The sequence below is a fragment of the Littorina saxatilis genome, linkage group LG11 (genome assembly GCF_037325665.1).
Source record: "Littorina saxatilis isolate snail1 linkage group LG11, US_GU_Lsax_2.0, whole genome shotgun sequence".
Classification (NCBI taxonomy): Eukaryota; Metazoa; Mollusca; class Gastropoda; order Littorinimorpha; family Littorinidae; genus Littorina; species Littorina saxatilis.
This window is the reverse complement of record NC_090255.1, coordinates 7878987-7906260: the sequence shown is the minus strand read 5'-3', so window position 1 is coordinate 7906260 and position 27274 is coordinate 7878987. Positions and strand designations below refer to the sequence as shown.

At 43.4% G+C, this 27274-nt stretch overlaps 3 protein-coding genes across 3 annotated transcripts in view; all 3 read left to right on the top strand.

Moving 5' to 3' along the window:
- The window catches only part of LOC138980818 (protocadherin gamma-A4-like), a 19068-nt gene extending 10329 nt beyond the window's left edge, over positions 1–8739 (top strand). Inside the window, exons 10-13 of the mRNA XM_070353703.1 lie at positions 35–486; positions 849–884; positions 1482–1543; positions 6471–8739. Of these exons, the coding sequence (XP_070209804.1) occupies positions 35–486; positions 849–884; positions 1482–1543; positions 6471–6580 (660 nt within the window). The 3' untranslated portion in view covers positions 6581–8739. The remainder of the gene's footprint in view (positions 1–34; positions 487–848; positions 885–1481; positions 1544–6470) is intronic.
- The window catches only part of LOC138979673 (ER membrane protein complex subunit 2-like), a 347725-nt gene that overhangs the window by 196391 nt on the left and 124060 nt on the right, over positions 1–27274 (top strand). The window lies entirely within an intron of this gene.
- LOC138980815 (uncharacterized) lies at positions 13941–27082 on the top strand. The gene is made up of 9 exons (XM_070353702.1): positions 13941–13955; positions 15265–15391; positions 17861–18052; positions 20615–20872; positions 21156–21281; positions 22348–22527; positions 22854–22969; positions 24122–24208; positions 26448–27082. The coding sequence occupies exons 1-9, from the start codon at positions 13941–13943 to the stop codon at positions 27000–27002; spliced, it is 1656 nt and encodes a 551-aa protein (XP_070209803.1). The 3' UTR covers positions 27003–27082.

Genomic DNA, 27274 nt, shown 5'->3' with positions numbered 1-27274 from the left:
CATCACCTTAACTCGTCGTCTACTTTCAATGCAGGTCCACTACAGCAAATCTATTCCCGACACAGAACAAGAGCGGATCTACTACCTCCAAGTCCGCTGCGTCGATGGAGGGTCCCCCCAACGCTCCGCCACCGCCACCTTCGCTCTTACCTACGTCACCACCACAACCTCCACCACCACCACCACAACCACAACCACCACCACCACACCCACCACGACTACGCCGACGACGACAACCGCCACCACCGCCGCGTCCGAACCAAGCTCTGACGACATTTGGGATGACGATGGATTTTTGGCGCTGTTTTCGATTTTGATGCTGTTGTTGGGTTTAGGGTTAGCGGCCCTGATGACCTACCTATGCTGCTGCGGGGGGCTTGCACAGTGCGCCGGGGGGGCGTGCGGGGGGATGAACTGCGGGGGGCCTGGCCGGGGGTTTGGAGGTTCGTGTCAGGAGTGCTCGTGTGACGACTGTTGTTATCCCAGGTGAGTGAATGGTATTAATTCATGTACTTATTTTACTTTATGTTTTTGTGTGTGTTTGTTGTTGATGTTATTGTGGTTTTTTTTTGGGGAGGCTTTTCTGGTTGTTGTTGCTGTTGTTGTTGTTGTTCTTCTTCTTCTTGTGGTTGTGGTTGTTGTACCTGGGGGGGGGGGGATTTCTGTTTTGTGTTGCTCTATATTTCTCATTTTAAAGCTTTAAGTCGGTGGTGTGACCTCCACTTTCGAAACATTTATTGGTAAAAAAAAAAATAATAATAAAATTATTGTTTTCCTTTTTGAAAAATTAATTTCGTATACTTCTTTAAGTTTCTTAAACTTGTTTTGATTTGTTCAACAATAAGCAGACCAAGAACGCCCAAGGTGCAGCCAAGAGATGATTTGTAAGTACACTTTTTTTTTGTTTTTTTTTTTGATACAGCAGGAGCCTATTTATGTTAATTTAATCATTTGTTTAGAGTAGCTTGTTTTTGGTAGCTATAATGTTTTAATTCGAGCCATCCACAAAAGGGACTTCAACTATCACTGTGATATGTACAAGCATATCTTTGATTTAGTTCTGTATCATCTTTGTTGAGAAATTAAATGTAGATTTCTCGTTAAGCTCTGATCGTATGGCTGTCTCCCTGTCTCTGCATCGGATCTGTATGTCTAACAATGAATATAATATGTGACATGGCCAATTCACGGAATTGCCGAATTCGCGGAAGGGGGGGGGGGTGAGTGAGGGGAAAACACACACACACACACACACACACACACACACACACACACACACACACACACACACACACACACACACACACACACACACACACACACACACACACACACACACACACACACACACACTCTGTGGCCGTTTTCGCGAAATGGTCAACTTGCTCATTACGCGAAAAGGGCAAAATGTCACCGATTCCGCGAATTCAGCAATGCGGTGAAATGGGCACGACATATTAATTATGTATGTTTGCTTACAGTTTCGACACTGAACGCCCAGCAAGAACCTCAAGCAACTACAAGGATTTTGCCTGGAGCACCAGTAAGTTTTGTTGTTGATCATCGCTTACTGTTTATTTGAAAAGTAGCCTCCTTCCTGTGTAAACCGTCATTTGGATCGCCCATGGCTCGCTGGCTGACTAGTTCATAGACTATGTTTGGAAATAACTCTGTCAAGACTAGTTCATAGACTATGTTTGGAAATAACTCTGTCAAGACTAGTTCATAGACTATGTTTGGAAATAACTCTGTCAAGACTAGTTCATAGACTATGTTTGGAAATAACTCTGTCGAGACAAGTTCATAGACTATGTTTGGAAATAACTCTGTCAAGACTAGTTCATAGACTATGTTTGGAAATAACTCTGTCAAGACTAGTTCATAGACTATGTTTGGAAATAACTCTGTCGGGAATGTGAAGGTTGTCAAAGAGTGAATGCCCACTTTTTCTTTCTTTTCTTTTTCGTCTTTACACCTGTTCCTTGTCCCGTATGGCTCTCACATCGCCCCGTCCCTGCACTCACTGCTCCATCCACATCTGAATTCCGTTCCGCTGCCAGACTTGTCGATTTTACAGACGCTCCAGGGGGGGGGGGGGGGGGGAGGATGTCGGGTCGCTGCGGTAGGCTACCCTCGGAAGATGACACTGTACTTCTGCTGAGTCACTTCGACGGTGTTCAGTAGTGGGTCTGTCCCGAGCTAACGGACGCAGCCCACTACCTACTATGCCCCCTACTAACGCCATTGACTGTTCAGTCGCGGATCCAGACTGAGTGAGCGTCCCCTCCAGAGAGCAGACCGCCACCACGTCCCTCCGTCGACCCCCCAGAACGTCACACGTTGAAGACTGACAGCAGAACTACTATTCAGGGAAGGATCGAACAGGAACACTGAGACCAAGGTCACCATGAGAGCTCCGGGCATGAAGGGCCACAAGAGCAAGGACAATTTATTGATTTTAGTGAGACAAACAATCCACAGGTGCTCCTTGTCCACGTCTTTCCCAGACACACCCTTTGCTTGTGACGGGCCCGTGGAGTATCTGTCCGACTAAAAACAAGAGTTATTTCCCGAATTCGTCTGATCAGGACCGAATTGGTCTATATTGGGACAAGTGTTGGTTTAGACGAATTCTGTAAATAACTCAGCGACCATGCGTGCAGACAAGCCACTCTTCCTCGTCATCACATGAAAAGAGCTGCATCTTACACGCACCTGTCAACTTGTTCACCTACCTCGCTTGACATTAATCCTGGCTCCCTACTTTCCAAACTTCTCATAATACAGTGTTCTAGATGATGGAACGTGTAGCAAAGACCTGTACGCGTACGTGTAGATATCGCGTCAGCCGTGACTCACTTTATTTCTCCAATGTTCCAAATCATACGTTGTTTTGTTCCCACCAAGACTGCAGATCTTGGCAAACGCGTGACGTAAAACCTAGATTTGATGACGTTACCCGTACACGTTCCGTACACGCGGTGAAACGTGCCACATCTAGATAATAATAATAATAATAATAATAATAATAATAATAATAATGGACATTTGCTATAGCGCATAATCATGTATATGCTCAATGCGCTTTACAATAACTAGAATTAACATAACTAATGATGAAACCATACACAATGAACAAGACCCACAATCTACATAACATAGCATACTCGGCATACTCCATGCAAGCAAACACAAAAGCTTAACACACTCCAAGCACGCAAGACCAAGCAAACAGGGTAAAGACAAAACAAAGTCATACAAGCGAAACCATACAAGCAAAATTAATACCGAACTCCATGCAAACAATACTCAAAACTCAAAAAACATGACAAAACAACGGAATGAGAAAAAGCCATATATATACATACAAATTCAACACACTCCATGCACGCTATTTATGTCACGTCGGTTTGCTTGCATCAGTGTTACCAAGATAAGCAACTCTTCTATTTTGTTTGTGTACCTACTCAGATGTGTAGTTGGTTTGTTTATTCCTTAACTTCATTTTACATCTGTGACTCACCTGCGTAATCAGATGAGTCTTAGCAATGAGCAGTGTATTTGTTGGACTGTTTGTTCATTTGTTTGTAAATTTACCGTTTAAAAAAGAATTAACAGCAACACATTATGGATCGCGTTTTTTATATTTAGTCAAGTTTTGACTAAATATTTTAACATCGAGGGGAATCGAAACGAGGGTCGTGGTGTATGTGCGTGTGTGTGTGTGTGTGTGTGTCTGTGTGTCTGTGTGTGTGTGTGTGTAGAGCGATTCAGACTAAACTACTGGACCGATCTTTATGAAATTTGACATGAGAGTTCCTGGGTATGAAATCCCCATACGTTTTTTTCATTTTTTTGATAAATGTCTTTGATGACGTCATATCCGGCTTTTCGTGAAAGTTGAGGCGGCACTGTCACGCCCTCATTTTTCAACCAAATTGGTTCAAATTTTGGTCAAGTATTCTTCGACGAAGCCCGGGGTTCGGTATTGCATTTCAGCTTGGTGGCTTAAAAATTAATTAATGACTTTGGTCATTAAAAATCGGAAAATTGTAAAAAAAAATAAACATTTATAAAACGATCCAAATTTACGTTTATCTTATTCTCCATCATTTGCTGATTCCAAAAACATATAAATATGTTATATTCGGATTAAAAACAAGCTCTGAAAATTAAATATATAAAAATTATTATCAAAATTAAATGGTCCAAATCAATTTAAAAACACTTTCATCTTATTCCTTGTCGGTTCCTGATTCCAAAAACATATAGATATGATATGTTTGGATTAAAAACACGCTCAGAAAGTTAAAACAAAGAGAGGTACAGAAAAGCGTGCTATCCTTCTTAGCGCAACTACTACCCCGCTCTTCTTGTCAATTTCACTGCCTTTCCCATGAGCGGTGGACTGACGATGCTACGAGTATACGGTCTTGCTGAAAAATGGCAGCTACTTGACTAAATATTGTATTTTCGCCTTACGCGACTTGTCAGTATTCTCACTGTTTCTGCTGTGTACATTATGTAATCCTCCTAAAAAAAAAAAATAAAAGCAAAGCAAACTTGACCAAAAAGAAAAGACAACAAGTCGCGTAAGGCGAAAATACAATATTTAGTCAAGTAGCTGCCATTTTTCAGCAAGACCGTATACTCGTAGCATCGTCAGTCCACCGCTCATGGCAAAGGCAGTGAAATTGACAAGAAGAGCGGGGTAGTAGTTGCGCTAAGAAGGATAGCACGCATTTCTGTACCTCTCTTTGTTTTAACTTTCTGAGCGTGTTTTTAATCCAAACATATCATATCTATCTATATGTTTTTGGAATCAGGAACCGACAAGGAATAAGATGAAAGTGTTTTTAAATTGATTTGGACAATTTAATTTTGATAATAATTTTTATATATTTAATTTTCAGAGCTTGTTTTTTATCCGAATATAACATATTTATATGTTTTTGGAATCAGCAAATAATGGAGAATAAGATAAACGTAAATTTGGATCGTTTTATAAATTTTTATTTTTTTTTACAATTTTCCGATTTTTAATGACCAAAGTCATCAATTAATTTTTAAGCCACCAAGCTGAAATGCAATACCGAAGTCCGGGCTTCGTCGAAGATTACTTGACCAAAATTTCAACCAATTTGGTTGAAAAATGAGGGCGTGACAGTGCCGCCTCAACTTTCACGAAAAGCCGGATATGACGTCATCAAAGACATTTATCAAAAAAATGAAAAAAACGTTCGGGGATATCAATCCCAGGAACTCTCATGTAAAATTTCATAAAGATCGGTCCAGTAGTTTGGTCTGAATCGCTCTACACACACACACAGACAGACAGACAGACAGACAGACAGACACACACACACACACACACACACACATACACCACGACCCTCGTCTCGATTCCCCCCTCTACGTTAAAATATTTAGTCAAAACTTGACTAAATATAAAAAAGACACAAATACATACTATGTGTTTGTTGCATGTCTGTATCATTATCTAACATGGGTATTACTGAAAAAAGTAAGGAGAATGCATATGTTATATTCATTAAACGTACAGAAAATGAAAAAAAACAGAAAAAAAAACAAGTCGCGTAAGGCGAAAATACAACATTTAGTCAAGTAGCTGTCGAACTCATAGAATGAAACTGAACGCAATGCAACGCAGCAAAGTGAAATTGACAAGAAGAGCGGGGTAGTAGTTGCGCTGAGAAGGATAGCACGCTTTTCTGTATCTCTCTTCGTTTTAACTTTCTGAGCGTGTTTTTAATCCAAACATATCATATCTATATGTTTTTGGAATCAGGAACCGACAAGGAATAAGATGAAAGTGTTTTTAAATTGATTTCGAAAATTTAATTTTGATCATAATTTTTATATATTTAATTTTCAGAGCTTGTTTTCAATCCAAATATAACATATTTATATGTTTTTGGAATCAGCAAATGATGGAGAATAAGATAAACGTAAATTTGAATCGTTTTATAAAAAATATTTTTTTTTTACAATTTTCAGATTTTTAATGACCAAAGTCATTAATTAATTTTTAAGCCACCAAGCTGAAATGCAATACCGAAGTCCGGGCTTTGTCGAAGATTACTTGACCAAAATTTCAACCAATTTGGTTGAAAAATGAGGGTGTGACAGTGCCGCCTCAACTTTTACAAAAAGCCGGATATGACGTCATCAAAGGTAGTTATCGAAAAAAAGAAAAAAACGTTCGGGGATATCAATCCCAGGAACTCTCATGTCAAATTTCATAAAGATCGGTCCAGTAGTTTGGTTTGAATCGCTCTACACGCACGCACACACACACATACACCACGACCCTCGTTTCGATTCCCCCTCTATGTTAAAACATTTAGTCAAAACCTGACCATCAACCATCAACCCATTCCTGCAGCAGGTCTTTATGTTTGTCAAAGTCACACATCATACATGAAATGACTTCATTGTATTGTCCACAGATGACGTCATCCATGACGGAACATTTGGAGGAATAACGTCATCGGACACGATGGGCAATGGAGGAATGGGAGGTTACAAAGCTCTTCCGGCCCCTGAGGCTTTCTATTAAGGGTGGAAATACACGACACGATAACGTTTAGCTGCAGTATACATGTAGCAACCATCCTATTGTAATGAATCAAAGTAGAGATATAGAGCAAGTGGCACTTATCACTGGACTAGGGCTAGGACTAGGGATACACGCAACACATCAAAGTCGAATTCTACCAATTGTATACAACTATGGCATTAACATATAGCAGCTACATGTGACCGCATAGGTTCATCTGCTTTTATTATACGTTATGTGTAGCTTTGACCAAAATATGACATTTTACACAGATCGAGACACTAAGTGTTTCTCCGAGACCGCGCCTGCGGTCGAGTTGAACAATGACTGTCTCGATCTGTGTAAAATGTCATAATTTATTCTGGTCAAAAATACAAATTACATTAATGTATCGATCGATTTTAGATGGAATTCCTTTACTATTTTATGGTTGCACGCACACAAACAGCCGCATAAATATGAGTTTTTGACGGACTCTTGACGTCACATATGGCTCAGAGAAGGGACATCCAATGTTCAATCGATAAATGTGTTTATTGTTGTTGTTTTGGCTTGTTGTAGTTTTTTTTTTAACAATTTGTTCTTTTGTTCTTACAACCTGACGGATTAACAAGACACGACATGTAAACGACGATAGCAAACTGTATGTTGCTGAAATATGTTAAAGCCCGACTCCGCCTTGTCTCAGATCTGGCCAGGATTTAACACGGGTTAAGGACCATCCCTCCACTTGGTCTCATACCAAAATGCAACACTCTGTGTTTGCTGTGGTGTGTTGTATTTTTTTATGAATCAATTTCCGAAAAAGGCGCCCCTGTTTTTTACAAAATTAATTCCCTGACAAATTAACACGGTACACATTTAAAACACAGGCCGTTCATTTCTGGCATGTGACTAAGAGGAGGGATGGTCTTATCCAGTGTAAAAGCCTGACTACATCTGAGACTGTGAAGCAAACTGTTTTCACAAGGCGGAGTTGGCCTTTGAAGATTGTCTACCCGCCGTAGATCTATACCAATTTGGAAAGATTTTCAGTAGGAACAAAGAGCGAGGGGCAGTCGTTGTACCGTAGTAGAGACCCGCATGCTATGATATACTTGAAGATTCTTCATAACGATGATACGATATATATACTCTCCAAAAAAAGAAACTGAACACAGATAAACTTTTTTTTAAAATATGTTAGAGGAAAGCACCAACATTCAGTTTGAAGTTAGTCAGTCACATTGTTGCTAACCACTAAACCACAAAAAGAACAGCATTCAACCCAGACTTTACTGGGTGGTCGCCCTTTTAATGAATTGCAAAAAGATTGTCTCAACACTACAAGTTGTGTCAAGTTTCTTTTTTGGGAGAGTATATGTATACTACAGTCTATTATGTCTACAACGACCACCAAAGGGGCCAACCGTGAGTGACTTATATAGAAATGTGGTAGTTATGGAAATGTGAATTATCTAGGCAAGAATCTTGTCTGGAATTCGTGGGAATGGTCGCAATGGGCAGGTGGTCGTTATTAAGAAATGGTCGCCAGGGCAGGTTCGGCTGCACCGTACCAGTACATTCGTCCTGACATTTTGTATCCAAATGTTCTGGTACTGTTGTGAAATCTTTCTGATTATTGTTTTGTGATGTTAGCAGACATACCCTGTTTGATTTAAGAAAATCGAATCTTTAATCTAAACTCAGCACACACACACACACACACACACACGCACACGCACACACACACACACACACACATACACCCACACCCACACACACACACACACACCACACACATACACACATACACACACATACACACACACACACACACACACACACACACACACACACACACACACACAATTGCAACAATTTAAAAAAAAGTGTATTGAATGCCACTGCTTCCAGGGACGAGAGAGTAAGGCGATTGTAAGAACTTACACCAAGTGTATACTTGTGAGAGACGCGTGAGTGGTTTTGACTGAAACAAAAAATATCTGAACAAGTTCTATTTGAATGATTGCAAGTGAGGTTGGAGTGTCTTGTTGAAAATGTTTATTTTTTCAAGTGAGTGTTGGTTTTCTGGCATCGAGTAATTGGACCATTCTGGTTTAACATTGTTGTGTTGTCGTGTTTGTGCTGGAGATCCATAATAAAGTATGTCTGTTTTATCATGTGGCATTTTGTTGTTGTTGTTGGTGTGTGTGTGTGTGTGTGTGTGTGTGTGTGTGTGTGTGTGTGTGTGTGTGTGTGTGTGTGTGTGTGTATGATCTGGAAGTCCGATTCAAGGCAGTATCTAATACACATCATTTTCTATCAAGGTGCCAGCACAGAGCACCTCTTCTTCCTACAATTGTATTTCAACATGGTGCATTTTTGATCAGGTGTTTGAATGTTTGAATGCTTTGCCTGTGTCAGTATGCTTGCAGCTTGTATTGATGTAGTGTTTCGTTGTTCACTTGTGTGCTGAATGCTGCAGCACATGATTTTTTGCTTTGCTTTGTATGTATATGTATCTTTCATATTTTTTCATTGTAAAGCGCTTAGAGAATGTAAAGCGCTCTATAAATCTCCCATATTATTATTATTATTATTATTATTATTATTATTACAACATGTATCTCTTCTGCTCCCACTAATACCAGCACCAACACTACCTAAAAAACACCACAAAAACAGAAAAGCACAATCTGAATCAAGCAAAAACAAAACAAGATCAAATAAGTCCTTATAACAACAGCTTATTCCAAATGATTGAATCTTCAGTTCACGGCTGTTCCCAGCTTGTGTTTTAGTGTGAGTTAAAAATAGCCCAGCAGAGGGAATAGCTTGGCTACCAGCAGCTGCAGCCAGCACACTGTTAAGCTCGCTTGCCTGTTATACCCAACTGCTTCCGTGCTATACTGGGAGATTGGCCTGCTCAGAGCACAGCACAGAGAGAGCTTCTAGCTGCTGTGTAATCTCTGCTGTGGGGAAAGGATGGGTGCTAAAAATAGCCTGCAGCTAAAGTAGCAGTAATGAAACCCTGTGGACAGCTGTGAGTTATGAAATGACATCAAACATTCTAAGAGCAGTTGATTTGAAAAGATACAAGAACCGAATAGCAAAATACTCGCACATCGTGACATAAATGAGTTAACTATTGAATTAGTTTATGAGATACACCACATGGATTTCATAAAGCATTGGGTTTGAAATAAAACTTGAAACACTTAAGTTGGGGGTGAGGGGTGTCTGTACCATTTCTTTCTGCCGGGCAAAACCACATACGTATATAAATGAACTGCTGTGATTGACTTGCTCGTTTTCACTCTCTTACTTCGTAAAACAAACACAGCGTTAATGCATTGCCGTTAGTTTTGGTCTCGCTTTTCTTTAGAAAGTCACACGCACTCGGGTGTCATCATATTAGTGCGAACGTTGTTTGCATAACAAATGGGAGTGTGACTTCGTGAACTGTTCAATGAAATCGATATTTGATCGTCGATTTCTTTGATGAGTCTGTGTGTGTATCTCTCTCCCTTTTTCTCTCTCTCTCTCTCTCTCTCTCTCTCTCTCTCTCTCTCTCTCTCTCTCTCTCTCTCTCTCTCTCTCTCTCTCTCTCTCTCTCTCTCTCTTTCTCTTTCTCTCTCTCTCTCTCTCTTTCTCTCTCTCTCTCTCTTTCAGAATTGTACCCTAAATGACTTTCTTTGCTTATGATCATAGGCAAAGACGCACAAGTCGGTCATGACGCAGATTTAGTTCAAGACCAGTAGTTTCTCGTTCTGTTGAAATAACAGTCTCAGTTTTACGTGGGTTCTATACGCAATCCGACGCCCCAAAGGCCGATTACATATGACTGCTCATAGTTGACGTTTCATATCATCGAAAGTCACGTGAATATCATTATTCAAATCTGTTCGATTTTTTCCAAACGATTTCTCTAATTGTGAGTTTTTTTCACAACACGGTTTAAAACGGTAAACGAGATAAAGTTTTACAAAAATTGCTGCTTATATCTATAACTATTGAAAGCTGTTTGTTTTATCATCTCTGTCTGGTTTGAAACTTAACCTGTTTTTTACGTGAAGATAGAAAATATTTTTTTAAGAAAATGTAATCAGTTTTGTGAATTTTTCCCGCTTTCATCTTCAAGGGATTGGACTTGTTCACATTAGGAGCGACAAGAATAAGCTCTTCCTATCAAGTAATAGTGCTAGGTGTTTAACTATCTCTTCGCCTTTCTAATTACTTTTACTTGTAGCTCAGATATTTGATCGAATGTAACTGGTTTCTTTTTCATATTCAGCTTTTTGCAGAGATGAAAGAGTATCGAAGACTGTAAACAATTAAGAGTGAATTTTAAAACTGCAGTACAGGGAAAGCTGTTGAGGCAGATCTTGAGGAAAGACACCATGTGGCAAGTTGTGAGTGTCCTCCTTGGAGTATTCGTGTTTTGTTCCATGCAAAACTTCAGTTCCGGGGTAAGTAAAAACATTTTCTCTGCATACATTTTTTCGAGCATTGAGTTCTTTATGCCCTTCGTTAACAGTTATATAGATATATTATGAAAGTTCAGTGATGATCATGCTTTCACTTGTTCGCCATGTTGTAATCGTAAATGTGTATTGTTTACTATTTTTAATTTTAGAACGTGTCCATAAGCACAGTGTTGCTTGTTATCGTTCTATGATGTTTTTGTGTGAAACGATTGTATACCAAAGTAAATAAAAAAAAACGCTCAAACCAACAGTTATATAGAAGGCTACTTTTCTCTTCTCGTTTAAAAAATAAATATTTTGGCCCTTTGCGGACTTCTGTAACGAGTTGGAGAATGAAACGAAAGAATCTTGTTTCTCTAACAGCAACAATAAACAAAGCCCAAACCAAACACATCCGCCATACATTCAAACACACCAACTTGTTGTTTCCAAAATGCAAATCAGTTAAAATTGCACGACTCTCACATCAAGAGTCTTTTTTTAATTAAAAAAAAAAAGTCATTTCTAGCATTATACTGACTGCCAAAAAGTTCTGTAAACTAGCATGAGTTTTTGCACATCTTCTTCTGATGTACATAATAATTATAGTATAATTCAGTGACCTAGTTTGAGTGCGGTATTCTGGCATTTCACGTGCAGGTATTCACTTACTCTCGTTGTGCAACCATGTCGTCTATATTTAGAGCGCTTACGTCCCTTTGTTTCCTAAATAGTACATCCCTTGGTTATTATTCCACTTTCACTCTTTTTCCCCTCGTACATCGCGTGCGCTGAGGTACTGACGGACTTGAGGACTTGAACCCTGACCCTGCACACAACTACTACGGCTATATATAGGAGCGGACTATGCAGCAAACTTTCATCTTTCATTTTGTCATTTGAGGCTAAACTTCATTTGGTTTCATTCGTACTTTCATTGTTTTTAAAAAAGAAATCGTACATCACGTGCAGGCACTGTCCGACGTAAACCCTGACCCTGCACACAACTATACGTATAAGTTACAGCTCCGTCCATCCATGGTATCGCCTGATATTTTGTCGAGACTGGGTCAATACATATGATGACGAGGCTCTGCCGAGAGTGACGTCATTATATTCTTTCACCCCGTCGAGACAAAATATCACGGGATACCATGGATGGACGGAACTGTAACGTATATATGGCATGACCAAAGTAAAGAGAATTTGTCATGGGATGTGGAAACAAATCATTGGAAATTCACCATGGGCAATCAACCCAAGCCTAGAAGTTGTAGAACTATATTTTGTTTCAGTCTTGGCAAGGCCAGTTTTGTCCAGTTCCGGAAAAGACATCATGAATTCATTCACCCTGCCGAGACGAAAAAAACAATTCCATGGATGAAAACGTATAAGCTTATATCCCGTGACGCATCAAAGCTAAATTTTGTTTTGAAATGTCTTCACAACGTACAGATAACTTATAACGACATAATCGCCTTCACAAGACAGGAAAAACGCACACTTTGTTTTTCGTCTGCTACAAATCTAGTCTTGTTGGTTGACGGAGAGAATAAAGCTTCAATCGTACCTTCATCAAAAGGAATAAATGCTCAATCCGCTGTCAGTTCGCAACTGAACATTGGTTTTTTTTCTTTAACTTTTTGGTTAACATTGAAACGGCAATCCAAAAGAGTGTTTCAGCTGTTTCAAGACACAGGCTTAGCTCCTTCTTTTGAGTTGCTTTTCAGTCTAAAATGACACCGGAAGCGAACACTGTCGTCACAAAAAGACGTCATGACAAAGTTACACGCAAAGCGAAAGAGACTTTGACGTCATTTACTTTTGTTCGGAATTTTCCGTCTGTTCCTAGCTTGTCAGTGAAGACCTGTGGCCGAGGTCTTGTCGGTAGCGCAAATAAGTTAGGTTACGCATGGAGTTACGAACACGTAAAGCCTACATATTCCGTAGCTCCGCAAATGCGTAACTTGGTGGTCACGACGCTTGCTTAGTCGTTTGCGGAGTAACGAAATACGTAAGGAGCTAACGCTGTGCGCAAAGTTGTACTATTTTTAGTGAAGGGGTATCCCGTGAAGTCGCGTCTAACTAGTGACGTCAAAAGCCTCAAGGAAGTCTATTAGTCTCGGCGATACGGAGAATTCTTTCTTTTTGTGTACTTTACGTCATGCTGTTGTGTTTGATTACGTAATATAGTATTTGTTTTGTTCTTTATCACGTTGTCGAAGCTGGAGCACCAAAGCACCGCGGCGGACATTTTAGTGAAGTTGAAATCCACACCTTGCTAGAAAAAAAGAAGCAAAGCAATGAGGATCTGTTCAGCAACGTCCGTTGACGGCTGAAGTTCCGCCGCAAAAGCATCCGAAAAAATAACGTGCTGCCCGCCATGTTTTTTCGCCACACGCGTGCTGCGCAAAGGTTTACGACAGGGGGGGAGCTGTCGTAACTTTACGGTGAACGTAGCGGCGCAAGTTTCGCTACGCTCGCGTCATGACCACCACGTTTTCATCTTACGGTGTCCGTAGGCTCTGCGCATATGCGTAAAGCCGCTACGTAGCCGACAAGACCTCGGCCACTGACGTGAGTAAGCTTACCCAAAACGTCTTTGTTCTCTATTCTCATTGCAGCTGTGAAATAATCAGTCTTGTGTCTCGGTCGTGTAGGTACAGAGTTTGCTTCTGCAATCATTGTGTTCGTGTTGATGACGGCTTCATAAGACAAAATAATAAGCGAATCTATCGCGAGGAAGACGTTTAGCCTATGTACACATCACCGAACCCAACCCATTTTTTGTGTGCATTTTTTCTGAAGAATAAACTGCATGTGGTTAATTTCATCCGTTTAATGCATGTCGAAACGAACCATAAGGCTTTAGAATAAAAGATTTCACCCATTGCTTGACCATCTGATCACAGATGAGGTCGCAGTTTGTAGGTTGAATCTATGAATCGGCCAGAGATAGATCTGCATTTCTGGTACGACCTTCCAGATTATCAACAGCGGGTTCATGGTCGGAATCAATAGGTCACATTTGCGTGGCTCCCAATCATTTCTTGTTTCTGCGGCTGCGCAAGTTATTTTGCCTAGGTCATGGCCGAACTATAGGCCTACGGAGAAATATCGCTGGATATTTTCTCCCTAGATTAACAGAGACAAAGAAGGGAAGTCATGCTGTATGCCTATTTATCGTAGTGGACTGTGAAGCAACTTTCATCTTTCATTTTGTCATTTGAGGCTAAACTTCATTCATTCGTACTTTAATTGTTTAAAAAAAAAATCGTACATCACGTGCAGGTACTGTCCGAAGTAAACCCTGACCCTGCACACAACTATACGCCTATTTATCGTAGTGGACTGTGAAGCAACTTTCATCTTTCATTTTGTCATTTGAGGCTAAACTTCATTCATTCGTACTTTCATTGTTTAAACAAAATAATCGTACATCACGTGCAGGCACTGTCCGACGTGAACCCTGACCCTGCACACTCATAACTCATAACTCATAACATTTTATTGATCCAACAAAGGAAATTAAATTGGTCATCAGCACATATAGGTCATTAATTAATAATTATAAAAGAATAAGAGAAGAAAATTCATAAAACCCATGATAACAAAAAAAATATCTAAAGTAATATATGTACAACTACAATACCCTTTTTACTTGCACACTTGACACACCGACACACCAACACACATGCATACATACCTACATACATACCTACATACATACCTACATATATACATACATACATACATACATACATACATACATTCCATGTTAAAGTGCAGCCAAGAATATCACAATAACCATATCACTGTTTGGACTAACAGACAAGTCCCCATGCAAATGATGATAACAACAATCCATAATTAACGCTATTGCACTACCAAAAGAAGAGACCAACCAAACACATAAAACCAATCACAGTAATCATCATCAGTTATCACAACTATACGCCTATTTATCGTAGTGGACTGTGAAGCAACTTTCATCTTTCATTTTGTCATTTGAGGCTAAACTTCATTCATTCGTACTTTCATTGTTTAAAAACAAAATCGTACATCACGTGCAGCCGGTACTGTCCGACGTAAACCCTGACCCTGCACACAACTATACGCCTATTTATCGTAGTGGACTGTGAAGCAACTTTCATCTTTCAGTTTGTCACATAGGCTAAAGCGTTCCACTTTCATGTTTTTTTGTTGTTGTTTTTTTAAATCGTACATCACGTGCAGGTACTGACGGCCGCGAGCCCTGACCCTGCACAAAACAACGTGTATATATCCGAGTGGAGTGTGCAGAAGACACCCCTGGTGGATATTCTCTGCAAAGATGAGTTTGAGATGATCACCGAATGCCTATGTAAGGTCACAGCGACGTATCCCGTGGGTGGTCCTTTCGCTGTGGAGCAAAACGGACTCTATAGCCAGCTGCGTACGTTTTGCTTTTTGCATATTTAAGCGTATGTGTGTGTGTGTGTGTGTGTGTGTGTGTGTGTGTGTGTGTGTGTTTATGTATGTATGTGTGTGTGTGTGTGTGTGTGTCTGTGTATGTATGTGTGTGTATGTATGTGTGTGTCACGTTTCATTATCACAATAAGGTGATTATGAACGGTTAGTTACTTCTAACTAACTAACCACACCACGATCCACTCTCGCAGTCATACAAATAGATAGAATCAACAAAAGTATAAGTTTCAGACGCCTGTTTATGTAATATCACGCCACCTCCCTCGAGACTTCACTCCAAAAGATGTTCTTTTTACGTTCTAAACGTAAAACAAGTGGTCACTGACAAAAATGCCAGTTAAAGTACAGGAAATAATAATAACACGCTGATCCCGTGTATAGTTAAGAAAAGTTACTGATCTGCCTTAAAGTGCTAATTCATGCAGGTGTCACACACCCCACGTCGTCACCACTCGAGTATAATCACAAATAATACAGATGACTTGGTGGTAAGGGTGCAAAAGACATCAATCAATCAATCAATCAATGAGTCTTATATCGCGCATATTCCGTGGGTACAGTTCTAGGCGCTCTGCAGTGATGCCGTGTGAGATGAAATTTTGTATACGGCCAGTAGATTGCAGCCATTTCGGCGCATATTTACCTTTCACGGCCTATTATTCCAAGTCACACGGGTATAGGTAGACAATTATTAACTGTGCCCAAGCAATTTTGCCAGGAAAGACCCTTTTGTCAATCGTGGGATCTTTAACGTGCACACCCAATGTAGTGTACACGGGGGGAGGTTCGGACACCGAAGAGAGTCTGCACACAAAGTTGACTCTGTGAAATAAATTTCCGCCGAACCTGGGATCGAACTCACGCTGACAGCGGCCAACTGAATACAAATCCAGCGCGCTACCAACTGAGCTATATCCCCGCCCCTGGTGGTGCAACTTAGCTTTTTGCCACTGAGTGGGCGGCCCGTAATTAGTATTTAGTCTTTACAACTGCTCCGTTGAAATGTAATGCCGGTTAGCGTGGCAACGAAGCAGGGAACAGTGGAGACATCAGGCGCCTCACTCAGTCGCTGAAGGTCCTCCCGTAGTCTACCAGAAAAGTAGAGATGTAGCTGGTAGGACGGCGACAGCGACAGCAAAAAGCCAATACAGCAGGTTAGCAGGTTACACGATGTTTGCGGACGACCTGGTTACAGCATCCCAGCACGTAGTCGTAGTAGATTACGTCCAGCAACAGCAATAGAAGAAGGCTGCAACAAAAAGCCTCGGTGCACTAAACATGTCATGCTACCCCTCACACCCCACCTTTAAACATGTCACCCTGACATATCTCATCGAGCACGTGGGCCTGCACAAACGGACTTTTACAACAACAAATCAGCTATTTTCCTTCCTTCTCTCCATATCTGCAAAAACCATATACAGATTAGTATTTTAGCGTCACAAAGAGCAAATTATGCGCTAACCTGGAAAGAACAACAGAGAGTATTTCATTCCACAAACACAGACTCGTCAACAGCGTTAAATAATGATTTATTACCTCAACAGCCTTATGTAGGTAGCTCTCTTTTAAGCGAAACCGCTTCCTTTCGAATGACTTCTGTTCGTCAACAGAAATACCGTCATCCTCCTCTCTCGCTGAATCCTTATGCGGTGAAAACGCACAGCGGAGAACCTTGACGCCCCGACTGTCAGCCAGCATGTGTCCAGAAAGAAGGTGGTCTGTCCTATGTAGTTCCTATCAAGCCCCACTAGCAAGTAGCATAGCACGTTGATACCCAGTAAAGTATTTAAAACGTGTTGAAGACCCTCAAACTTGTAGGAGAATTCTGACACCGACCCTTCTCTCTCGCTGCTGAGTTTCGAGTGTGAAATTAATATGTCTCAAACAGACAACCTGGACAAAATCACGTGACTCACCTTGTCACATTCCAAGTTCAGCTATCCTAGTTTTGCCCCGACAGCAGAAATCACCCACGTGAAATCCGTGCGACACGAAATTCCCGTGTTCGCTTTGCTCTGTCAGCTAAAACCCAGCCGTTGACAGAACGCACAGACGCTTTCTATCGCAATTGACCAAGAGAAGGCACCACACAGAGTGACACTTTCTTGATCCATGTCACTAAATCGTGACAGTGTGTGTATGTAAGTATGTATGTGTGTGTGTGTGTGTGTGTGTGTGTGTGTGTGTGTGTGTGTGTGTGTGTGTGTGTGTGCCGAGTGTATGTGTGCGTGTGTAAGTATGTGTGTGTGTATGTGTGTGTGTGTGTGTGTGTGTGTGTGTGTGACAGATAGACCACGAAACAAGTAGATAGATTAAAAAACCAAAACCAACATCAGTTTGTGTTCCATGAAATTGACAGGTACATCAACAGGGCCTCAAGTGTACTACACAGGCACGGGCTTTTCCAGCACCGGTCCCACCACCTACTATCTCATTGTGACGTGCAGCGGCGGCGACCCCGCTGATCCGACCAAAGTTGTCACGGTCACCCCTGCCGTCATCGTCAACGTCAGAAAGAACATTGCTCCAACCTTCGTCAAGTACCCTGCTGGTGAGTTATCATTTAGGGCCTGAGTATGTTATGGTTTAAATATAATTTTATTTATACTGTATTCACATACGTGACAACCCAATAATATAAATAAGAAGAAAAAAACACAACAAGCTACTCTTCTATAAAAGGTGCTCGGCACACAGTCTTCCTTATCTGTAAAACGTATTATCATGAGATTAGTTAGTCCCTCTCAAGGGCGGGCGGGGGCTGGATGTAAAAAAACCACCCGTTTGTTCATGCCATTACCATCGGTAACAAAGAATTTGTCTTGTCTTGTCTTGTCTTGTCTTGTCTTCTACATAGGGTAAGGTCATTACTGCACTTGGACACATACCAACAATCATCATCCTACCGCAACACGGTGGCCTAGTGGTAAGGTTGGCCTAGTGGTAAGACGTCCGCCCAGTGAGCGGGAGGTCGTGGGTTGGCCTCGTGGTAAGACGTCCGCCCAGTGAGCGGGAGGTCGTGGGTTGGCCTCGTGGTAAGGCGTCCGCCCAGTGAGCGGTAGGTCGTGGGTTGGCCTCGTGGTAAGGCGTCCGCCCAGTGAGCGGGAGGTCGTGGGTTGGCCTAGTGGTAAGACGTCCGCCCAGTGAGCGGGAGGTCGTGGGTTGGCCTAGTGGTAAGACGTCCGCCCAGTGAGCGGGAGGTCGTGGGTTGGCCTAGTGGCAAGACGTCCGTCCAGTGAGCGGGAGGTCGTGGGTTGGCCTAGTGGTAAGACGTCCGCCCAGTGAGCGGGAGGTCGTGGGTTGGCCTAGTGGCAAGACGTCCGCCCAGTGAGCGGGAGGTCGTGGGTTGGCCTAGTGGTAAGACGTCCGCCCAGTGAGCGGGCGGTCGTGGGTTGGCCTAGTGGTAAGACGTCCGCCCAATGAGCGGGAGGTCGTGGGTTGGCCTAGTGGTAAGACGTCCGCCCAGTGAGCGGGAGGTCGTGGGTTGGCCTCGTGGTAAGACGTCCGCCCAGTGAGCGGGAGGTCGTGGGTTGGCCTAGTGGTAAGACGTCCGCCCAGTGAGCGGGAGGTCGTGGGTTGGCCTAGTGGCAAGACGTCCGTCCAGTGAGCGGGAGGTCGTGGGTTGGCCTAGTGGTAAGACGTCCGCCCAGTGAGCGGGAGGTCGTGGGTTGGCCTAGTGGCAAGACGTCCGCCCAGTGAGCGGGAGGTCGTGGGTTGGCCTAGTGGTAAGACGTCCGCCCAGTGAGCGGGCGGTCGTGGGTTGGCCTAGTGGTAAGACGTCCGCCCAATGAGCGGGAGGTCGTGGGTTGGCCTAGTGGTAAGACGTCCGCCCAGTGAGCGGGAGGTCGTGGGTTGGCCTAGTGGTAAGACGTCCGCCCAGTGAGCGGGAGGTCGTGGGTTGGCCTAGTGGTAAGACGTCCGCCCAGTGAGCGGGAGGTCGTGGGTTGGCCTAGTGGTAAGACGTCCGCCCAGTGAGCGGGAGGTCGTGGGTTGGCCTAGTGGTAAGACGTCCGCCCAGTGAGCGGGAGGTCGTGGGTTGGCCTAGTGGTAAGACGTCCGCCCAGTGAGCGGGAGGTCGTGGGTTGGCCTAGTGGTAAGACGTCCGCCCAGTGAGCGGGAGGTCGTGGGTTGGCCTAGTGGTAAGACGTCCGCCCAGTGAGCGGGAGGTCGTGGGTTGGCCTAGTGGTAAGACGTCCGCCCAGTGAGCGGGAGGTCGTGGGTTGGCCTAGTGGTAAGGCGTCCGCCCAGTGAGCGGGAGGTCGTGGGTTGGCCTAGTGGTAAGGCGTCCGCCGCGTGATCGGGAGGTCGTGGGTTGGCCTAGTGGTAAGGCGTCCGCCCAGTGAGCGGGAGGTCGTGGGTTGGCCTAGTGGTAAGGCGTCCGCCCCGTGATCGGGAGGTCGTGGGTTCGAACCCCGGCCGGGTCATACCTAAGACTTTAAAATTGGCAATCTAGTGGCTGCTCCGCCTGGCGTCTGGCATTATGGGGTTAGTGCTAGGACTGGTCGGTCCGGTGTTAGAATAATGTGACTGGGTGAGACATGAAGCCTGTGCTGCGACTTCTGTCTTGTGTGTGGCGCACGTTAAATGTCAAAGCAGCACCGCCTTGATATCACCCTTCGTGGTGGACTGGGCGTTAAGCAAACAAACAAACAAACAAATCATCATCCTGACTGCTTTGTGTTGAGAGTGGGACATTCTAGATGAACTAGTTTTGCAGATTGACACCAAAGTGTCAGTACCAAACTAAAGCCATCAAACAAAATCCCACTCTTCACACAAAGCATCCATGCTGTTGAATTCTAGTATATGTCCAAGTTGAGGAAGGATCTTATCCCTTTGTAAAAATAGATTAATACAAAAATAAAATAAAACCATAAATGAAAAAGAAAAAAACCAAAAACAAACGAAAACATACTGCAGAATGTAAACCTTCAATATTCGAGCTTTGTTAAGTTTCTATCAGTGACATTACATCTTCAAGGCATAAAGATAGTTCGTATTGTTGAAGCATTGCAGCATTAATGTTGCTCTTTGGCTTTGCTCTACATTACTAAGTTCTACAGGACCGCCGTTGAACTTCAGTTAGCTGTATCAATGTCAATTTGATCTTCAGATAAAGCGGAGTCCGTGGATGCCCTTGATTCTTCTGTGGGTTACGTAGTGTACGAAGCCAGTGCTACGGATCCTGACTCCGGCAACGCCGTCAGTTACTACCAGAATGGCGTCAATAATTATTACAACAATGGCGTCTACTACCCTAATGGCGTCAAATATTACCCAAATGGCGTCTATTACAACACTGACGACCAAGCTGTCACTTATGGGATAACGTCGCAGGACCCGAATGACGGCTTCTTTGAAATAAACGAAGGTACTGCGTTTTTAACTATCGATCGAGAGAGAGAGAGAGAGAGAGAGAGAGAGAGAGAGAGAGAGAGAGAGAGAGAGAGAGAGAGAGAGAGAGAGAGAGAGAGAAAGAGAGAGAAAGAGAGAGAGCGCTCAAAGGGCAATACAATCATTGGGGGGAAAGAACAATATCAATATCAATACCAATATCAACATCAATACCAAAACCAATACATATATCAAACCAAAACCAATACCAATACTAATACCAATACCATTACAATTACAATACCTGCTTTTCTCCGCAGCTACGGGGGAGGTGAAGGTCGCCAAGAGCTTGAAGTCCGCGACCAGATCATCCTACACGCTGACCCTGTCTGCCTGTGACGTCAGTGACTGCGGGAAGGAGATGACCGTTACTGTTCCCATCACCAGTAAGTTGGTAATAAGTATTTTTAGTTGTGCGTACACACTGAATTTTATTGTTCTATGTTGTTACTAGTTATGTCGTATGTTGTTGGATGTTGCGATATATTTGTACATCACACATTAATTTCTCATTTGAGATAATGACGTTTTCTATGTCTATGTCTATGTATATGGAACCCCTTTTAGTACCCCCCCCCTGATTTAAGGCTCCCTCCCTTTTAAGACCTTAGCTGTTATCTCAGATTGTGTGCTCATTTTAACACTGTAGAATTACCCCAATTTCAAGACTCCCTCCTTTTTCAAGACCCTGTTTTCTCAGATTGTTGAAGGTTTGAAAGGGAGGTTTCGCTGTATCTTGCCAAGCGCTTGCAGTCTGTCATCTCTTACACACTGATTATATCTACCTGTGACGTCAAGAACTGCATTTGTTGTGTGTGTGTGTGTGTGTGTGTGGGGGGGGGGGGTGGGGTGACCATTACCGTTCCCATCACCATTACGTTTGGTTTTAAGGAATACGGAGGTTCTCCTTTTTGTAGATTGCACGCGAGAAATAATGAAATCACCCCTGTCTCTCTCTTCCCGTTCATTTTCAAGTGGCCTAGTGGATAAGACATTGGCCTCCTAATCGGAAGGTTGTGAGTTCAAATTCCGGCCACGGCCGCCTGATGTTTACGATCTCCCAGGTCAACTTATGTGCAGGCCTGCTATTGTCTTATCACCATTAGTATGAACACGCAAGCACAAGACACAGTACCCACGGAAAAGATCATATAATCCACGTCAGAGGATTAGGTTATAGAAACACAAAAATACCCAGCATGCTTCACCCGTAAGCGGCCTATGGCAGCCTGAATGGCAGGGTAAAAACGGCCATGCACGTAAAAACCCACTCGTGCGAAAACATGAGTGAACGTGGGAGTTTCAGCCCATGAACGAAGAAGAAGAAGAAGAAGAAGAAGAAGATTTTCAAGTAGTTAAAAGTACATATTAACGTACCTAACCTGGTTACTGGTATGTTTTCTTTTTCTTTAGATTTTCAAGTATGTGTGTGACTTTGTTGTTTGCCTCCAGACCTGAACACGGCCCCGGTGTTTGAAAAGGATCTGCCGGCTACCATCGACTTGAATGAGGAACAGCAGGGCGGTCAAACGATCGTCATTCTCAGGGCCACGGACACGGATCAAACTGTCAGCGTAGTATGTTCTGTCGCTCCGTCCAGCGAGGCGTACAAGTTTGTCTATTACGATGCCAGTGAGTGGCTGTCTCTCTGTCTCTCCGTGTATGTCTGTCTGTCTGTCTGTCTAACTGTCTATGTCTGTCTGTCTGTCTGTCTGTCTCAGTCTCTGTCACAGTCTGCCCGTACGTCTCTGTATGTCTGTTTGTCTGTCTGTCTGTCTGTCTGTCTGTCTTGTCTGTATGTCAGTTTGTCTGTCTCTCTGTGTCTCTGTCCCTGTCTCTCACTGTCTCTGTCCCTCTGTCTGTCTGTCCGTCTGTCTGTCTCTCCCTCTAAGGTACCTATTTAACTTTGACCTAACTTAAGTAAAATAAGTGACGCAACCGGTAATGACGTGTTGCAGCCGGGGAAATCAAACTAGCGTCAACGACCGCGGGTAACACACTGCTGGACTATGAGGGGCTCTACAACACGTACACCATCACCTGTGTCGCGTCAGACGGATACCTCACCACTGAGGTGGGTAGAAAGATCTAGATGTGGCACTTTTCACCACGTGTACGGGAACGTGTACGGGGAACGTCATTAAATCTCGTTTTTGCGTCACGCGTTTGCCAAGATCTGCAGTCTTGATGGGAGCAAAACAACGTATATGCATTTGGAGCATTGGAGAAAAAAAGTGAGTCACGGGTGACGCAATATCTACCCGTACGCGTACAGGTCTTTGCTACACGTTCGATCATCTAGAACACTGTGGTATAACAGGGTTGACGTCAGACGGATACGTCACGACTGAGGTCAGTATAGCATGTTGACGTCAGACGGATACGTCACGACAGGTGAGTATAGCGGGGTTGACGTCAGACGGATACGTCACGACTGAGGTCAGTATAGCATGGTGACGTCAGACGGATACGTCACGACTGAGGTCAGTATAGCAGGGTTGACGTCAAACGGATAGTCACGACTGAGGTCAGTATAGCATGGTGACGTCAGACGGATACGTCACGTCTGATGTGAGTATAGTATAGTTGATGAAGTTTCCTTTCTCAGTTCTGGATTTAATGAGGTCAGAAAGCAATGCATAACTTCTTCTTCTTCTTCTTCTTTGTTCGTGGGCTTAGGCTCCCACGTTCACTCATGTTTTGAGCACGAGTGGAATTTTACGTGTATGACCGTTTTTACCCCGCCATTCAGGCAGCATACGCCGATTTCGTGTGAGGCATGCTGGGTATTTTCGTGTTAATATAACCCACCGAACTCTGACATGGATCACAGGATATTTTCCGTGCGGACTTGGTCTTGTGCTTGCGTGTACACACAAAGGGGGTTAAGTCACTAGCAGGTCTGCACATAAGTTGACCTGGGAGATCGGAAAATCTCCACTCTTAAACCCACCAGGCGGCAGCGACCGGGATTCGAACTCACGACCTCCCGATTAGGAGGCCGACGTCCTACCCCCCCGCCACTGCGCCCGTCCAATGCATAACAATTAATGACTGTCAACGGGTGCGTCCCCCTTTACTTTCAGGTATTAATTTAAAATTGGGGGTAAATTTACTGAGGTTATGAACAAAAAATCTAAGAAAACGTGGTCTCTAACTAAATCAGAGGGGGGGGGGGGGGGGTTCTTATCTAGGAGACGTCACTGTATTTCCTTGTGTGTTTCAGGGCGTGCTGACGGTGAACGTGAAGAACGTGTGGGAGGCCCCAGTGTTTCCACAGACCATGTACTACTGCAACCTGGAGGAATCGGCTGTACGTCATTGCCACCTTACTTATTTGTGTTTGCACGAGGCTAACAACCTATTCAGAATTACTACTAAAACACTATGCGCGCAACATCATAAAAAAAAGCAAAGAGACTGCCAACGTTCCAAAATTCAGAATAAAAAAACAAGAAAGGTATTAAGTTGTTGGAACGATTGTTATTGACAAAAAAAATACGTTACAGTCACAAAAAATATCGACCAAACGGTCTTTTTTTGTCATTAACATAATAACACACGTTCGAACAACTTACCTTACTTGTTTTTTAATTGTGCAACATGATGAAATCAGGGTAAACAACCACACTAACTGTGCACCAAATCAATAACCTGACCTTTCAGCGACTGAAAACAGGGTAAACAACCACACTAACTGTGCACCAAATCAATAACCTGACCTTTCAGCGACTGAAAACAGGGTAAACAACCACACTAACTGTGCACCAAATCAATAACCTGACCTTTCACCGACTGAAAACAGGGTAAACAACCACAATAACTGTGCACCAAATCAATAACCTGACCTTTCAGCGACTGGGGTGTTTGCGAAGAGACGCTAAGCTCTGCGTGTGCAGGGATGACCAAATCGTCCGCCCGATCGCCAGGGGCGAGTAAAAAATTCGCCGGGCTCGTAGAAACCGCCTGGCAACTCGCCTGGCTGGCAAATGAAAATTCTGGTCAAATGCAACACCTTTGGTTGTAACATCGAGTTTTTAAGCCATATAAACGCTGCAGATCAACTGTGGTATGAACGCGTTAACGGGGCTAGCAACATTTTTGCCGGGCTAGTGACTTTCTTGAAGTTACTCTCCCGGCTGGCGAGTAAAATGTTTTAGGTTTGGCCACCCCTGGTGTGCTGCTTTCCACTCGGTTGTCATGGTTCCAGCACACTTTATCATTTTTCATGTTCATTTTCATTTTCATTACTTTATTGTCGCATCGCTGGGAAATTCGGGTCGCTTCCTCCCAGTGGAAAGCTAGCAACAACGGAGTCGCGCTACCCAGGTGTCTGCGTGTTTAGGTGTATTCAGCCACCTGCACTTATGGCAGAATGACCAAGGTCTTTTACGTGCCATTGTGGTGACACAGGGGGTGGGACATGGCTTCCGTCTCTGGGTCTTCACATAAAGTTGACCCGTGTCCGTCCCGGCCCGAACTCGAACCAGCGACCTTCCGATCACAAGTCCTCTACCAACTGAGCTACCGCCCCCTTAATCTAGAGCTGTTTCTTGCTACAACACTCAGACACCATTATTATTATTATTGTGAGCTTATATAGCGCGAACCACAATTAACTGTGCTCTCCGCGCTTTACATACTAATTTCTGCCGTGTGAAATGGAATTTTTTACAGACAGACAGACAAACAAACATTTTTTACACACAATATATAACGCATTCACATCGACTAGCAAACCTCAAGCCTGTTAGGCGAACCTTTACCTTTCACGGCCTTTATTCCAAGTCACACGGGTATTTTGATGGACATTTTTATCTATGCCTATACAATTTTGCCAGGAAAAAACCTTTTGTCAATCGTGGGATCTTTAACGTGCACAACCAATATAGTGTACACGAAGGGACCTCGGTTTTTCGTCTCATCCGAAAGACTAGCACTTGAACCCACCACCTAGGTTAGGAAAGGGGGGAGAAAATAGCGGCCTGACCCAGGGTCGAACACGCAACCTCTCGATTCCGAGCGCAAGTGCGTTACCACTCGGCCACCCAGTCCCTATCACCATATCCCACACCATAACACACACGTATTCCCCCCTCTGCTTCTTTACATCTGTAATCTGCAAGGGGTGTTTATTTTTGACCCTCCACCACGAAATGAGTCGCATGTCACCTCGCGCGGTTCTGCGCAAAGCATAATAAGTCGGGGAGTGTCTGGTAATAGTGTGAGGGTCACCTTAGTCACAGGCTTATAACTCAAACAGTTTTCGCTCTTTTTTATAACAGTTTTCACCACTGGATAGAGCATAAACTCTTTAGGAAAATGTAAAAATATGAAAATCATGCAAAGGTGACATGCGACTCATTCCGTGGTGGAGGGTCACATTTTTCGGTAAACACCCAGCAACCAAACAAATAACCACCCAACAACAAGCCCGAACCCTCGATAGCTCATGGGTTGAGAAGCTACACTTCATGGGGCCGGGCGACTGAAAAGTTCCGAACGCTCAAATGTACATCTCTCGAAATAAACATCTCTTTAATTTTTTTCAGGCTGAAGAATCTCAGTGCACACTTGGCCTGAGCGCGACCGACCCTGACCTCAATTACTACTACAACCAACCCTCCAACGGCGTCAACAGCAACAACATCATCAATAACAACAACAATTACTACAACAACTACTACCAGAACAATCAGAACGGCTACTACAACAACCAAGGCTACTACACCAGCAACTGCAACAACAACAACAACAATAATAACAACAACAACTACAATTTCAACCCAAACAACCCCTACGGCCTAACTTTCAGCTTGGTGTCAAGCACCTACAGCGACAACTTTAAGTACAATGACGAAACGGATCAGCTGACGTTTGCTGTGGATTATGACGTCGACAATGACATGGACGCCAAGCCGCAAATCGTCAAACTGACGATAAAGGCCACGGACCCCCAAGGGTGTACGGCAACGAGTCAGATCACGGTCACTGTTGCTGACGTCAATGACAACACGTGTCAGGTTACTAATATTGGAGCTCAAGCGCTGACTGTAAACCAAGGGACGGCACTGGGTGGGTGTGATTTATTTCAGTGTTTGCTTTAAAAAAAAAAGTTTTTAATATTGTAGTGTTGTTGTTGTTGTGTATTTGGGGGGAAGGGGGGGGGGGGTGGAATGCTTCTATGTGTGTGTGTGTGTGTGTGTGTGTGTGTGTGTGTGTGTGTGTGTGTGTGTGTGTGTGTGTGTGTGTGTGTGTGAGAGAGAGAGAGAGAGAGAGAGAGAGAGAGAGAGAGAGAGAGAGAGAGAGACAGTACATCTGTGTTTGAGTGTTATGTGCACGTTTGAGAGAAGAGGAAGAGACAGAGAGGGAAAGAAAA